This window comes from Pelodiscus sinensis, chromosome 21, assembly GCF_052426305.1.
Source record: "Pelodiscus sinensis isolate ZL-2025 chromosome 21, ASM5242630v1, whole genome shotgun sequence".
Taxonomy (NCBI): domain Eukaryota; kingdom Metazoa; phylum Chordata; order Testudines; family Trionychidae; genus Pelodiscus; species Pelodiscus sinensis.
The window spans coordinates 6,526,076-6,541,658 of NC_143072.1; the positions used below are offsets into that span (position 1 = coordinate 6,526,076).

At 42.4% G+C, this 15,583-nt stretch overlaps 1 protein-coding gene across 9 annotated transcripts in view; it reads left to right on the plus strand.

Moving 5' to 3' along the window:
• AUTS2 (activator of transcription and developmental regulator AUTS2) overlaps positions 1–15,583 on the plus strand; it is a 1,120,208-nt gene that overhangs the window by 1,083,836 nt on the left and 20,789 nt on the right. For 5 of the 9 annotated variants that reach the window (XM_075904281.2, XM_075904275.2, XM_075904278.2 and 2 more), the window contains 7 exons: positions 1,599–2,058; positions 4,336–4,589; positions 5,549–5,790; positions 6,229–6,273; positions 10,872–10,967; positions 12,683–12,754; positions 15,543–15,572. In XM_075904281.2, the coding sequence (XP_075760396.2) occupies positions 1,599–2,058; positions 4,336–4,589; positions 5,549–5,790; positions 6,229–6,273; positions 10,872–10,967; positions 12,683–12,754; positions 15,543–15,572 (1,199 nt within the window). The remainder of the gene's footprint in view (positions 1–1,598; positions 2,059–4,335; positions 4,590–5,548; positions 5,791–6,228; positions 6,274–10,871; positions 10,968–12,682; positions 12,755–15,542; positions 15,573–15,583) is intronic. The other 4 variants (XM_075904276.2, XM_075904277.2, XM_075904279.2 and 1 more) reach the window with 4 other exon arrangements.

The following is a 15,583-nucleotide window of genomic DNA, read 5'->3' on the forward strand; positions in this document are numbered from 1 at the left end:
CCCGATGGGCGGAGGGGTGACAGCACCCCAGCCTGCCTCTGTTGAAGACATTGCAGGCCCAGTTTTTCCACAGTTGTTAAGCCCCAGTTGCCTGCAGTCGGAATTGCGCGTGCCCAGCGTTTCTGAAAATCAAGCCCCCACGTGCAAGTGCAGTCGTGTGAGACTCTCCCTCTAGCAGAACCTTTTTAGAACATTTGGATTCAATATAATCGGATACCGTTCAGGTGTTGAGAATGGATGAGCATGGTCTCCACTGCACGATACATATCACTAAAGTCACTGTTATTAACGAGTGGTCCTGTGGCACCTTAGGCTACGTCCACACTGCACATCAATTTCCAAATAAGCTATTCCGAAATAGTTATTCCGAAATAGCTTATTTCGAAATCGCAAGTCTACACTGCAGGGAAGTCTCGACATTAGTCCGAGGCAGGTTTCCCTAATGTAGACGTGCTATCTCGATTTAGAGCCCCAGGAGGCACTGGGGAGGAATAACTTAGCCCCTCGCTGGGGCCATTCTATTTCGAAATAGCAGCAGTGGAGTGTCTACACACGCCTTTTTTCAGAATAGGCATTATTGAAAAAGGTTACAGTGTCCCCCACTTTATTTACTTCGTTCCAGTTGGACCTCCTTGGTCTGGCATCCTTGGGACCCAACTGGTCCCGAATGAGGGAATTTTCTATATCAGGGGAGGTCGATTCTGGCCCCTCTGCTGCCTTCCTCTGGGCTCTCCTGGCGGGGGGGCTACCAAGCTCACAGCTGGACTCCCCTCAGGGTCGCTAGTCCTGCTGCCAGTCCCTACTCCCCACCTGTCCAGGTTTCCTGCCTCACCACTGGTCTGGCTGTGCTCCCAGCCCTACTCCCAACCCCACTGCTGCCAGACTCCCAGCCGTCCTGCTCCTAGCCTCTGGGGCTCTCTGGTCCAGCAACATCTGTGGTCCTGCAGGTCCTCCCGGAGCCATGGGATTATATGAATATGTCAGCTTTCATTTTTAAAAAACTGTTTCCAGCCCTCACATCTGCAGAGAGAAGCTTTAAAATATGAACCTGAAAGACCTGAAAAGGAGAAGCATATTAAACCAATCCTAAACTGTACAATAATGTTTTCCTTTTAGCCAGTTGGATGATTTTGGGGGCCTGACATGATTTTTGAAGGCTTGGTCTTAGCAGTATTTCTACTCTTTATCTCAGTGATTACTCACATATAGATATAAGCCTGTGCGTAAGCGTTTGCTGGATCAGGGATGTGGTCAATTTCTGCCATTTATTATTTGCATTTTCACAGTGCCAGGGAGCTCTGTTAATGGACCAGCATCCTGTTGTGCTAGATGCTATGCAGATCTTTTCTGAAATAACAGAGGCAGGGAGACACTATATACAGAATTGTGGATGGTGAAAGGAATATCAGGGGCACATGTACTGTGGGAAATGACTTTTAACATGGTTTTTGAAGTTGATACGATTTCCAATTGACATTATCCCTGTAAAAGCCAACTATGACATTGTCTAGAATGGAAGCGGGCCAGTGGCGTCACTTGGTTTGTCTCACCTCTTTGCACACGTAGCCATTTTGTGTTTCTTCCTCTCAACATTGCAGGTCAAGAATTAGGGGTCAATACACTACCTGAAAATGACAACCAAGGTGCTAGGGGGCTGGCTGTCCCAAAAATATCAGGCTTAGAAAGGAGCCAAGAGAAGAGCCAGGACAGCAGTAAAGAACCAATACTCGAGCCTGTGGTGCCTAAAGACACTTGTCCTCAGGTTTCTCAGCCTTTGGCCCAGCCTGAAGCGCCTTCCCCAAGTCCTGTACTGGGTCAGCGTCCAGAGGTTCCAGCCCAACCGCCGCAGTCTCAACTCTCACAGCCGCTGCAAGGTCCAGAAGAAGCCCAGCGTCCGCCTGTACCTCAGCCTCAAGTACAACGTCCACCCAGGCCACAGTCCCCTCTGCAGTCTGTCCATCAAAACCTGCCGCTGGTGCAGCCTCACCCTTCCTCACAGAGTCTCTCTCAGCCTTTGTCAGCGTATAACAGCAGCAGCTTGAGCCTCAACAGTTTAAGGTGGGTACCGTCTGAACTATGGCCCAAAGGAAAGCCTATTAAAATGTGGTGAAGATGCCCCGATTGTTAGCTGAATAGGCCCCTAAGAGGACATGCTTTTCAGGGACACTCCAGAAAGTTCAGAGGGGTTCACAAAAGGTGCATAGTTAAAGCACATTAAACCCCTGTGTGGATGCTCCTTCAGTGATAAAGTGGCCTTAGTTTCCTTTAGCTCAACGGCTCTCAAATTTTATGGCACCGCAACCCCCTTCTATTAATAAAAGTTACAACAAGACCCCACGAGAGGGGGGCATTGGCTTCAGCCCAGGGAGTAGGCCTCAGACCCAGGCCCAGTGAGCCTAACGCCAGCCTGCGTTGCAGTAGGGTCGCAACCCACTTTTATTTGAGATCTGCTGTGAGCTGAATCCCCTTTGCTGCATTGGGGTGAAGACCTAATGACAAAAGCAGAGTTACTACGCCGGCTCGGTATATCTATCTTACATCCTTTAAGAGCTCCCGTTACTGCAGCATTTAGTATATTTATCCTCACCATCAGGGCTTGCCGAACCGCGGCAAGCCTCACTCGCCAGGCGCGCTGTCTGCATGCACAGATCGCCCAAACCTGGCTCTTCCAGGTTACAATCTACTCGCCACAGGTGAGTAGATTGTATTAGTTGTCGAGCCCTGCTCACCACACTCCGGCGAGGTATTATTGCATTTCTACAGCTGGGAAATGGAGGCACTGCGCGGCTAAATGTTTTGCCCCAGAACACACGGAAAGTCCGTGGTGCAGCAATTACTTGATCCTAAATCTCCCCAATCCAATTCGTGTCCCCACAGCTGGACCCTCTTCCGTCTATCCAAGCTGGCGCCAGTTAAAACAGCTTTCTAGCTGCTTTTGCCTTAAGTTGGCGGTGCAGAATGTGACCCGAGAGTGCTCAAGATTTTGATTTACTTTGAACCAAAATCAGGCTATTTTCCTGTAGGATCCCATGCAGCAGAAGTATGAATGATGAAATAGTGAAAAGTAAAACAGAGCACTAACTATTTTAAGACATTAAAAAGTTGTGTAGTAGTTCATTCAACTGGAAAACCCGCAACCAGTACATACACAAATATTTATTGCTGTGTAATCTACCTAAGGCTTCATGTTGTTTTCAAGAACCTAAAAGGGTGTTATAAGGAGGAGGGAGAAAAATTGTTCTTCTTGGCCTCTGAGGGCAGGACAAGAAGCAATGGGCTTAAATTGCAGGAAGAGAGGTTTAGGTTGGACATTAGGAAAAACTTCGTAACTGCCAAGGTGGATAAACACTGGAATAAATTGCCCAGGGAGGTTGTGGAATTTCCATCACTGGAGATATTTAAGAGCAGGTTGGATAGACATCTGTCAGGCATGGTCTAGAACAGTGTTTCTCAACCTTTTTTTTATAAAGTACCCCTTAAAAAATTGTAAGTATCCCCAGTACCTATAGTTTTTAGACACACACCATTTTTTTCTACCATTGCAACCCATTTGTTTAAACAACTTAATCGTAGCTGGGCGGGCGATGAAATTTGTGGGTGGAAAAAAGTACAAAAATAATAAAACGCTGTAAAACTTAACACACAAATTCAGTTTTCTCCAAATGTCAGTTGTGTTGACATACCCCCCAGACTTCTCTCGAGTACCCCTAAGGATACTCGTATCATTGGTTGAGAAACACTGATCTAGAAGGTGCTTGGTCCTGCCATGAGGGCAGGGGACTGGACTCGATCTCTCGACGTCCCTTCCAGTTCTAGTATTCTATGATTGTGGGAGGAGAGAGGAAGGCATTCATGATATAGACATCACCATTTTTCCGGCACACCTCTCATCTTCTACAATCTTTCATTTTATTTAGTGATAAAAGAAACTGAAACGGATTTATGAATGTGAAGATCACTCTTTTGAGTTCAGTTACCTGAAACAACAGTGCGGGAGCATTTGTGTAGAAAGGAATTGACAAGTAATAAATGTACACAGGCGATTGTTCCTTTGTGTGTCATTCATGTATTGCTTCAAGGCTGATACCATTTAGCTTTCCAATTCAGCCTCCTGCCACCTCCATTCCTCTGACGGGAGAGTCGATGGGAGGTAAAAGATACCGTAAACACGAAGGGGGCAGGTGTCAGGGAATGTCAAAGTTCCGGTGTTCTTAGCGTGCACTCAAAGGAAATTCAGGCAGGTGTGTGATGGGAGGAGGGTGCAGAGCGTCATGAGACTTTTCTTCCTTTCTTTCCTGGCTTAATTATTTCCCCTCCACCTCTTTTCATTAACAGCAGCAGCAGAAGCAGCACTCCAGCCAAGACTCAGGCCCCTCCTCCACACATAGCCCACCACCCTTCCGCGTCACCATTCCCCCTCTCTTTACCTAGCCACAGTCCATTGCACACCTTCACGCCCACCCTCCAACCCCCTGCTCATCCGCATCACCCCAATATGTTTGCCCCTCCTACGGCATTGCCTCCTCCACCTCCATTGACTTCAGGGACACTGCAGGTTCCAGGACACCCCGCTGGTAGTACTTACTCAGGTAAGAGGAGAAGAAAAACATTTCCCGGGTGAGACATACAGCGTAGCGCCTGGTTTTACATCGCATGATTTTTTTAGCCAGTAGAATGGGGCTGGCTGCATGACAGAGGATGTGCCCATCGCTGATATGCTCAGGGCTGTGTTAAAATGGGAACCACCAGTCCAGCGTTTCCCAAAGGTATTCCCTCCCCTCTGGGAAAGAATATTTCTGGGAGGCTGTGTTGTGTGTTGCTTTTTCCCCCCCTGCATGGTAAGATCATGGTAAAGTGCCTGTGTGCCGGCCCACATTACATAAACCCTTTGGGGAGCTGTCTTCACTGCACAATTAACTTGAGTCCTTCCACTCCAGTTAGCCCAGAGTGAGAGCAGAACAATCGAGGCACCGTACCCATCTTGGTGCTGTACTCGAGTATGACACTAAGAGGTCTGGGGTGGATTCCATGATGCTTAGTGCTATGGTAAGATGTGTCCCTTCTCTGTGAACTATTGGGAGAACTTTTTCCTGGAGCCACGGAAGGAATTGTGGGAAGGCGCTGGAGGATTAGCTGCGCTTAAGTGATGGTAACATTACACAGTGGTCATGTTAGCAGCTGACAAGTTAGGCTCAGTCAGTTTTTAGCTGGTTTAGTCTTGGTCCAGGAAATGCAAGTTAATAACCCCACATTCCCTGATAGAAGGACTTTTGCATGTAGGCCTGTCCCGATTTAGAGACAACACTCCCATTATAAATCGAGTTAAGTTTGCAGTGAAGACAAACCTAGGAGAAAGGGGAAATTGGTGGTTCTCATGCCCCGAGTGCATTTGGGGAAAACCCTCATGGTTTGTGACACAGTGATTGGTAGCAGATAGTTTTCTCCTAATAAGGAGAAACCTAAAGTTAGTTTTGGCAGCCAAACCCAGCAGCCACCCATAGGGACTGCCAGCAAATGCCTGAGCTCACAGCTTTCTTCTTTGTTTCAGAGCAAGATCTTCTTCGGCAGGAACTCAACACTCGATTTTTGGCCTCCCAGAGTGCAGATCGTGGGGCCTCCCTGGGACCACCTCCCTACCTGAGGACCGAGTTCCACCAGCATCAGCACCAGCACCAGCACACACACCAACATACACACCAGCATACCTTCACGCCTTTCCCCCACGCCATCCCGCCCACAGCCATCATGCCAACGCCAGCACCGCCCATGGTGCGTACCCCAGGCAGAAATGTGAGGATAAGTAGAGCACAACTCTATTCTTTATTACAAATACAAAAATGTCCGTGTTAAGAGAAGAAAATGCTGTTGAGCAAGATAACCCTTTGCCAGAGACTCCTTCCTCAAATGGGTCCTGGTAACTAACTTTAAGTACCACGTTGCAGCATTTAAGCTGATGATGTCAGCCTGTTGACCCTGCGTCCTATAGTGCTTGGAATATGTAATGCTTTTCTGGTGCCTGTTCCCCTCCTCTATTGTATGAAGACCTCATATTCCTCAGACGGATGCAAGATCCAAAGCATAGACTTATGCAAAATGTGCTTGTTATGTATTTGTTTATCACTGTTGGTTGCTAAATAATAGAAAGGCAGGCTTTGATATTACCAACAGAAGCGAAGGTATGAACAAGGAAATACAAAGTAACTAGTTTGTGCTTTGATCCCTTTGCAGTTTGACAAATATCCAACAAAAGTTGACCCCTTCTACCGTCACAGTGTGAGTTTTATTACTGTGTTTAAAAACTGACTTAATTGCTTTTCCATACTGGGCTGGGTTTGCCACTCAGTAGCAAGCGGAAATTTCAGTCTGTCCTTAATCATCACTCCAGAAATGATCATTATCATTCTTAGTCACTTTAGCTTTTGCTTTTAAAGGCTTGCATTTGTGGTGCTTGTTTCTGATAAAGGTGCAGTCTCATCTTTTTTAATCAAAAGATCTTTTGCATATAAACCATTTAAAGGCAAACTGGATGTGAAGATGAGGCAGGAGAGCTGTGTGCCCCATAAAGCAGGATGCACCAGTAATTTCATCACCGTTTTTCAGTTGTGTCATAAGCCATTAGCCTGAATTTCTTCCTAAGAAATGTGTAATGAAATGACAAACCACCCTACATACCCTTCAGGGTTAGATAATCCAATAGATTTATTAATATATTTTATTTCACTATATAAAAACTGAATCCTCATCTTCTGTGTGCTTCAGATTTCAAAAGTCATACCGTTCCACTGGGCTTGTTATATTTTGAAAGCTCTATTTTATGACGGTAATGAAAATGTAGCCCTGTGGTTAAGAGCTGCAGGATAAAAACATTGTAATGTAATAACCGATGTGTTATAAATCAAAATATATTATAAATCAATAGATTTCACTTAATTTTCAAGCTTTTTGTTTTCACAGTTGTATCATTGATTCATTTCCTGCTGAAATGTAGGTTGCTCTTTCCCATTGTAAGAAGCTTCATCATTTTGGGGGACAAAACAAGTACTTGATTGGCTGTAGAGATACTTTCTAAGTCTCTGATGATGTTTTGATTAGAGAACGAGTACTGCATCAATATTATTCAGAAATTTGTAAAGCACTTGGCTTTTTGTGTTGGCTCTGTTTAGAAGTGGAACTGGGCAAGAAAAATGAGATGATTGGGTTTTTTTTTGTTTGTTTTGCTCACTCTGGAACCTGTTTAGGTCCAGATGCTGAAAAAAATTACTCACGTACTTAACTTTGAGTCTGTGAATACTCCCTCTGACCTTCCATAAAACTCTCATCTGTGTAATTCTAAGCCCATATATACATGTTTTGCAGGATCAAGGCCTGTATATGAAATTGTGCAGTTGTGCAAACATGCATGCATGGGAACAGTTTACTCACATGAGTGAAATCACTCACAAGCTTGAATGTTTTGCTTGAATCAGGGCTTCCTTCCTTAGTCATTAGGTTTTACATCAGTTTATAAGACACGTTGTCAGTGCGGCATGTTGATTCAAGCAAGAATGCAGAACTGGAGAAATAGATAAATGTGCATTAAGCAAATAAAGAACAAAAGCCAATGATGAATACAGGAAATCACTGAGTGAGTAATCATCCATATAAGCTTTTTCAAACTGATGATGGTGTGTTCTCTTATGAAAACTGCAGTTACTACAAATCCTACCAAACTAAATCACGAGGTTTTCCTTCTAAATGTAACAAAGGGCGTCATGTTGTAATCTGCTTGTGCAGGGGCAAAATCCTTAGCTAGTGTAAATTGGTGGGTCTCTGCTGTAAGGTCTCACATCTTGCCACTCTCTTCTGCAGGAGACAGCTTTCCTGCTGGTATAATGAAACCATCTGCACCAAGCCTCTCTCACCGATATATTGCTGTTTACCCTGGCACTTATGTCAGTCAAAGGGGTGTTTTTTCACACCTTGACCAACAAAAGTTTTACCAACAAAAGTGCTAGTTTAGCCCTGTGTTCCCTTTAATTTTTTTCCATCTGTGGATGCACCAAATCATATGCAGATATGCACCACCAGTACAAACATGCTACCAGCTGTGGGCGCTCTGTTAATCAGCTGGGCGGTACCTGAATCTCTCTTGGCCCAAGTGCCCAGCTTACAGGGAACACTGGTGTAGACATAGTCTTAGAAATCATTGCCCTTTCTGATTGATGCTCTGTGAAGTCTGTTAAGTTTTTTAGCCTTAGAAGTAGTCAGGCATTTTGTCACATATTGTCACTGGATTCATATTCTTATTTCAGCTAAGACCTAGTCTACAGTAGAAAAAATGCTTGCTGGTGTATACTGGGAAATTCTACTAGTATAGATGTAACTTATACTAGCACAAGAAATGTAGCTTGTACCTATTCCCCAAGCGATAAAAGCTATACCCCAAAAGCACTTTAGGTTCCTATAACTGCAGTTACATTTGGTATTTTGGCACTATGGAAATGTCTTTTAAAAAATCGCATCCCGACAGTACCAGCAGAAGTTTTTAGTGTAGGTCTGCCCTGAGAATTAGACTAAGCTCAAGAAAATCTGGCAGTTGTCTTAAAGCCAAAGAAGAATCCTTGACCATATAAACGATCACGGAAGCAGAACAAATGTGAGGCCCTTTTTGGAGTTGAATCCAATCTATTGTAGAACTGAAAATGCACAGGGAAGGAATGTAATGTGGTCTGGTGCAGAGGCTCAAATAATTTGTTTCTCCTTTCTTGACCTCCTTGGTTATAGTATCACTCTCTGTTTCAGGTCTTTACACCAGTAAGAAATTATCCTTAACTGTTGATGTTAGGTCAGTATTAGAGAAACAGCCACTAAGATTTGCATTATCGTTAGAGTGCACTTCAGGGGAATTTAATTTCACTGCACAAGTGGCCACTGAATTTTCTAATGAGGAACGCTAAAGAGGAAAAGTGTGCGCAAATAGATGATATTGAAGGGCAAAAGGAAACACTGAGGATGGAAAGTTATTTATAAAAGCCGACCTGGTTTGATTGATTAATTGATAATTGAGAAATATCATCTGTATTTTATAATAATTCTACTACTACTTTCACTTTCGAAAGACCTGCTTTCGAAAGTGACATCGGAAGAAGATATGCAAATTTCCGGGGAATTTGCATATCCTCTTTCAAAAATAGAGTGTAGTCTAGACATAGCCTAACATATTTAAAACACATTTTAGGCATTAGAAGTAAAGGAGGACACTTGTCTCTAATAATGACTTTTCAAATGCCTTCAGTTGAAGATTAGCTAATCTGGAAATGTTTTCTGCAGCATCAAAAAAAGTGGACTCAAATAAAACAGAGTTAAAAGCGACGGTGGAAATGTGTTATGAAAGAAGGAAACTTCATACCACATGTTTAGATAATAAACGTTTGGGAACAGATACAATATTGAAATCATTTGTCAAATCTCAGTCACTATAATATGATTAACTGACCTTGCAAGAAGATAATGAGGGGGGAGAGGAAAGGAACTCAGAAAAAAAGTGTCTCTTCATGTACAAAGGTATATTAGATTAAATAAATTGGCCAAAACTTTTGAAATATTTGGTTTGCATGGGAAGGTGTCTTACTCAGTGTAGGCCCGTTCTGCAGGTCCAATCTTTTATTTTGCCCAGTCCCACTTCTGTTCAATTAGCCATTAACTCATGGAACTCAGCATTTATTTTGATCTTAAAAGTAGCATGCACAAGGCTTTATCTTAGAAGAACTCTGTTAGGAAGTGGATTTTTAATAGACATACATGATGTATGTGCCCTCTAGTCTGGGTTTAAAGCACCACCAAATCGGCGTTTTTTCACATGTGGCCATGAAAGTGATTAGGAGCAACACCCAGGTAAGATGCCAGGGTAACTCTTCAGTGAAGATGTACAATTAGATCACGCTGTCATCCCCTGATTCCTATAATAGGCAGCCGCCCAAGTAGACTCATTGACTTTAGTGGAACTGAATATGCGAGGAACTGTTCCTTGGTGTGTCCAGTCTGACCACAAATGCAAGATGAAATAGATGGTTAGGGTTGATCCTGGTTTGTTTTCAGTTTGTATTTGAGCACTACAAAGAAAAACTTTTATGACTGAGCCCATTTTGTCGCTTCAAGGCCCATAAGAAGGTGCCTTGACGCCATCTGACTATATTTCAGGGATATGTTCCCTAGGGATTTGTCTCTCTCTGTGCTTCAGGACTCTAGAAATTGATACTCTAAATTTGGAATTTTTTTGCTCCCACAACTACTTGTTTAAATGATGGGCTTTGAGAAATCAAATTATCTCTAATATCAGATGTGACAGGATATCTTCTAAGACAGGCTAATGAAGTAGGAATTGTGTATATTTTCTCATTTCTTACAGATACTATTAAAATCTAAAGTACTAATTGAGTTTTAATGGGGTAAAATCCTAGAACTCATGAAGATATTTTTTTTTCAATTAAATAGTAGTTTTCTATTAGTCTTATTTGGTTTAGTCTTCCTCCCTCCTTTTTGATATAGTTTAAAATGTATTATTTCGATCCAATTTAAAAATTAACAATTGCAAAAAATCTTTTTATATTATGATGTCCTCACCCAGGGAATAGCTTGCTGACTATTGGATGTATAAACTACTTTTAAGTTCTAAAGTAAACATTCATGACATTTGTGAACATTTCATTGACTGCTTTAACTAACATTGTTGCACACAGATCACGTCTTCAGTGCTTTTCAATTTTCTCTGTGTCTTGTTATACAGGAATGCTCCTTTCTTTCTTTCTTTCTTTCTTTCTTTCTTTCTTTCTTTCTTTCTTTCTTTCTTTCTTTCCATCTACTTATGTTTTTTTTTTATCTTTTGATTACAGCTGTTTCACTCCTATCCTCCAGCTGTATCAGGTATTCCTCCAATGATTCCTCCCACTGGTCCTTTTGGCTCACTACAAGGAGCATTTCAGCCCAAGGTAAAAATCAGAATTACCTGTGCATTCATTCACATTTGGCTCAGATTTAGGGTTTGGATCAGATTGAAATATCAGTTACACTAATGTAACTGAAGAGTAATTCCACAGATGAGAGCTGGGTAACTCCAGTTTTACATTGGTAGAACATACGAACAGCCATCCTGGGTTAGACCAACGGTCCATCCAGCCCAGTATCCCGTCTGCTGACAGTGGCCAATACCAGATGCCCCAGAGGCAGGGATCACAACAGATAATCCTCACATGATCTCTTCCCTGTCACCCACCTCCAGAGAAGCAGAGGCTAGGGACATCGTTCCTACCCATCCTGGCTAATAGCCATAGTGTAATTGAAATGGGTAATAATTTAACTGAGTTCAGCTTTATATTGTAGTAGCTGAGTTCAGAATCTAGCTAAAACTTATTTTCAAATATAATGTGAAAACTCAGGCATTTAATAAACAAGTTTTTTTAAATTCCTTTTTTTGAATGTATTGTTATCTGCTAATTCCACTGCCACTGAAAACCATTAACCTGGTTCTCCTCCATCATCGAAAACCCTGGACCCTGGTTTTCCTCTCACTTATATCAATGTCTATAGTTATACTCTGGAGATCAATCTTCCGGGGTTCGATTTAGTAGGTCTGCTAAGGACCCGCTAAATCAAACACTGATGGCAAGTGAGGTGGCGAGGAGTAAAGGAAGTCGATGGGAGAGTTTTTTCCATTGACCTCCTGCAGTGGGGCTGCTGCAGAAAGTCCATTTAAGGTACGTCAACTCCAGCTACGCTATTCTTGTAGCTGGATTTGTGTATCCCTCCCCCCAGTGTAGACCTGGCCCCAGTCATGAACCAGTATAATTCTTTTGGCTTTAATGAAGTATCCTTGAGTAAGAAGAGAATCAGATTCTATAGCCCCATGGTCTTTTGTTGGATCAGGGCCTAAATATCTACAGAGAAGAGCCTCTCTTTTTTCTTAAATAGACCCATCCAGCTTATTGATTGAATATGTAGATTGCAGTTCATTAGCGGAGTTCTTCATATGTATGATAATCAGGCTGTTAACAACTCTGCTGCTTAATTGTTAGTTGTACTGCAGCTGATTTCTATGCTTTTTTTTAATGTGGGAAGTTACAATGCCTAGAGGTGGTACTTCCCCCAAAGTAATGCATTTGACTGAATATTTAAATCTAAGCCATGGGCAAGGCTCTTTGTTTGTTTAACGAAGTGTTGCCATTTTTTGATAGCTGTGTGTTAACCAATCATTTTAGTGGTATTTAAATCATTGGAACAACTAAAAAAAATTACCGATAAATTGTATATTGACAATGAAGTTAGAATCCTTAGTTTGTTTCAGTGTCTGGATGCCACTGACAGCCATCAGTGGATTATTTCCAGGTGATAAAATTGATGAGCATGACAATAGAAGCTTGATGCTCCAGACACCACTGCGGACATTATATAAGTGTGGCTAATCAAGTTTTGAACTAAGGCCTGAACTTTCATTGTAACTATTGCTCTTCTGTTCTTTGTCTATTTATCCTGTTGTGAATAGCCAGAAGACCTCAGACAATGAAGTTTGGAAAATTGAGGCTGTATGATATATTTTACTAAACCATGATGTGAATCTTCCCTTTTAACATGCCACCTTTATTCTTTAGGGAGTATTAACTCTAAACGGGGTAGTTTTCTAATGATAGTTTTCTTGTGACATTTGTAGACTTCCAATCCTATTGATGTCGCAGCCAGACCTGGAACTGTCCCACATACCCTCTTGCAGAAAGACCCAAGGGTATGTTGGAAGTGTTACGCCAGATGAGATCGGAATGCCGTTCAAATTAATGATCCAGATAAATATTAGGAGTACAAGAGCCTCCGTCTTCGAATGATAGAATTGTAGGGTGGGAAGGAACAGTAGAATTCCTCCAGCACTGAGGCACAACCGTCAATGGTAGCTGGAGGAGCGTCTTAAGTTAGGTCTACACTTACGGCAGCTTGTGGAGTACAGACACTGCTCACCTAGCCGAGAGAGGTATCAACAGCAGAGTAGATAGTGATGCCTCGCTTAGGTAGGAAGAATAGAGTGCACTACACATTTGAACCCTAGGGAACGTACCATACCTTGCTCTTTACATGCCCGAGCAGGGCCTCCTACTTCAATACAGATATTTTTAAAAGCATATTGTTCCCACCGTCTTCCTTCTGTTGGGGCTTTACCCTGTAGCAGGGAGAGGTTCTGGCAGTTGGAAGGATCAAACCTTTCCCTGCTTCCTCCCCTTCCTTTCATGGCCTTATGCAGCTACACACTGCAGTGACAAGCAGCTAGCCTTTCACGGCAGCCAGGAGCCTATATACTACGCACTGCCATACGTGTAGACAAGGTGCTAGAAATGCTTCATCCTGCACCATTAAAGGCAGTAGGAATTATACCATTGACATCAATGGGTGCCGGATCAGGCTCAAAGCAATTGAAAGGCCTGGCCTTTAATCATCATCACAAAGCATAGACCATGCAATGGAAAAGCCCTTTTCTGTGACATCCTCCCACCTCAGAAGTAAAAGGATCAAAGTCCAAAATCTATCATATGGTTTATAAACATCCATAGGATTGATGCTGATAGGCTGCAATTCTTCTGCAATGCTCGATAGTGACGTGTATTCCCATATTTACTGTACTACTGATTAGGCTGATGAAATACTGGTGCACTTATCATTTGGCGCACTTGCATTTTTAAGTCCAAATTGCACCCATTATTTATTTATTTTAGCCTTAACTGCTTAGCTGTCGGTATTTTTCCATTTTGCAGCCAAATTAACCCTGGTGTTGAACGGCCAAAGGAAGGCTAGGAATTTATGTACACATGTTGCTTACTATCAGGCTATGTCTACACTACAGAGTTTTTGCACAAAAAACAGCTATTTTTGCTCAAAAACTTGCAGATCATCCACACCTCAAGCACGTTTTTGTGCAAAAAAACCAAAAGAACAGAGGGGTTTTTGCACAATGGTTATTCCTCTTTCTATGAGGAATAACTCCTTTTTGCGCAAGAGTTATTGTGCAAAAAGGTGTGTGGAAAGGGCAACAGAGCTTTTTTGCGCAAAAACAGGAAAGAGGAAAAAGCACAGTTGCCCTGGTGGTTATTCTGTGGATAGCTATCAGAGCTTTCTTTTGAGAGAGCATCCATGCAGTGTGGACGCTCTCTTGCACAAAAGCACGCCGCTTTTTCAATGTGCTTTTGCAGTGTGGTCGCGCTCTTGCGCAAGAAGGTTTTGCGGAAGATCTCTTCCCCAAAAAACTTCTTGCACAAGAAGCCTGTAATGTAGAAATAGCCTCAGTTACATCATTCTGTCGGTTTTTAAGCAAAACTCGCAGTTTGAAAGCAACGGAAAAAAACCAAAACAACCCATGCTGCTATAGATGGCTGGGCTTTTATGTGTTGCAAGGCAATTTGCAATTGTTGATTGATGAGTTACACTGGATCCCAGTTGAGCTATGAGTTATGCTGGGTCCCAACTGAGCTGTTGCTGCACTTTGGCTTTGTACCAAAAGAAAGTATGCTTTTTGGTCTCTGTGAATTCTGTGTACTTGAAAAGATAATGAGAGAATCTTCCATTAAGTCATTTAGCTGTATCCTTCCTTTCAGCTTGTAGCGTAGTTTTGATTGTTCCAAGATACTATATTATGCAGTCACTGCTTCCTGCAAAGCATCTTCTTATATCCGTAAACCACTCTTCCCTTTTAACACTCCATTTTAAGAGGGGTATCCAAACATACCAGAAATAACTAATAAATTGATTTTGTATTTTCATTGTGAAATATTGAAACTAGTCAAAACCTAAACAGCTGATGTATGAGCAGAGGAGGAGGAGGACAGAAAATATTCGGCCAAAAAAAAAAAAAAAAAAAAATGCATATTGTGTAAACATTCTTTATCCACATTTGTTCCAGTGTGAAAATCTCTCTTTTAAGTCAAAGCTGATCCGTTGCAGAGAAACCATCGACAACCGGTCCATGCCAGTCTGTATTGTCTACTCGAATTGTATACGTAGAGCGCCAGATGCCCTTTTTAAAAAACCATACTCACTGAATGGACACAGCTGCTGGTTTGTGGTGGCACTTTCAAAGTACCATGCCAGCCAGTTCCAACCCAATCCTTTCCAGCAGGTCTGCAGAAAGGTGGCCAAATCCCCTTCCCAAACACCACCCTACTCAGCCCCTTTAGAAATAATATGAACAGAAATTTGCCCCAAGGCCATGGCCGTGTTTTCTCCAGAATAGCAAAGTTTCCATTTTTATAGTGTTAAATAAACAAATTAATAATAGTGCTGGAGGGCAGAACACTCTTCATAAGACTTGTTTAGTTGCTTGTCAACACTTAAGTACAACAGTCACGGGGGAGGGAGGAAAAGATTGGCTCTAATACCGAGGAAAAGGGCTAATTATTCTCCAAAAGGACTTCATTTGAAAGTAAAATTATAACGTTTTAATTTTATCTCCTAATGAAGCAACACAAATTTGTTAATTAGAGCAATTGTTTGAGTGACAGGCATGTAACCAAGTTGTCATTTTTTCTTCACAGTTGACAGATCCGTTCAGGCCCATGTTGAGGGTAAGGAACCT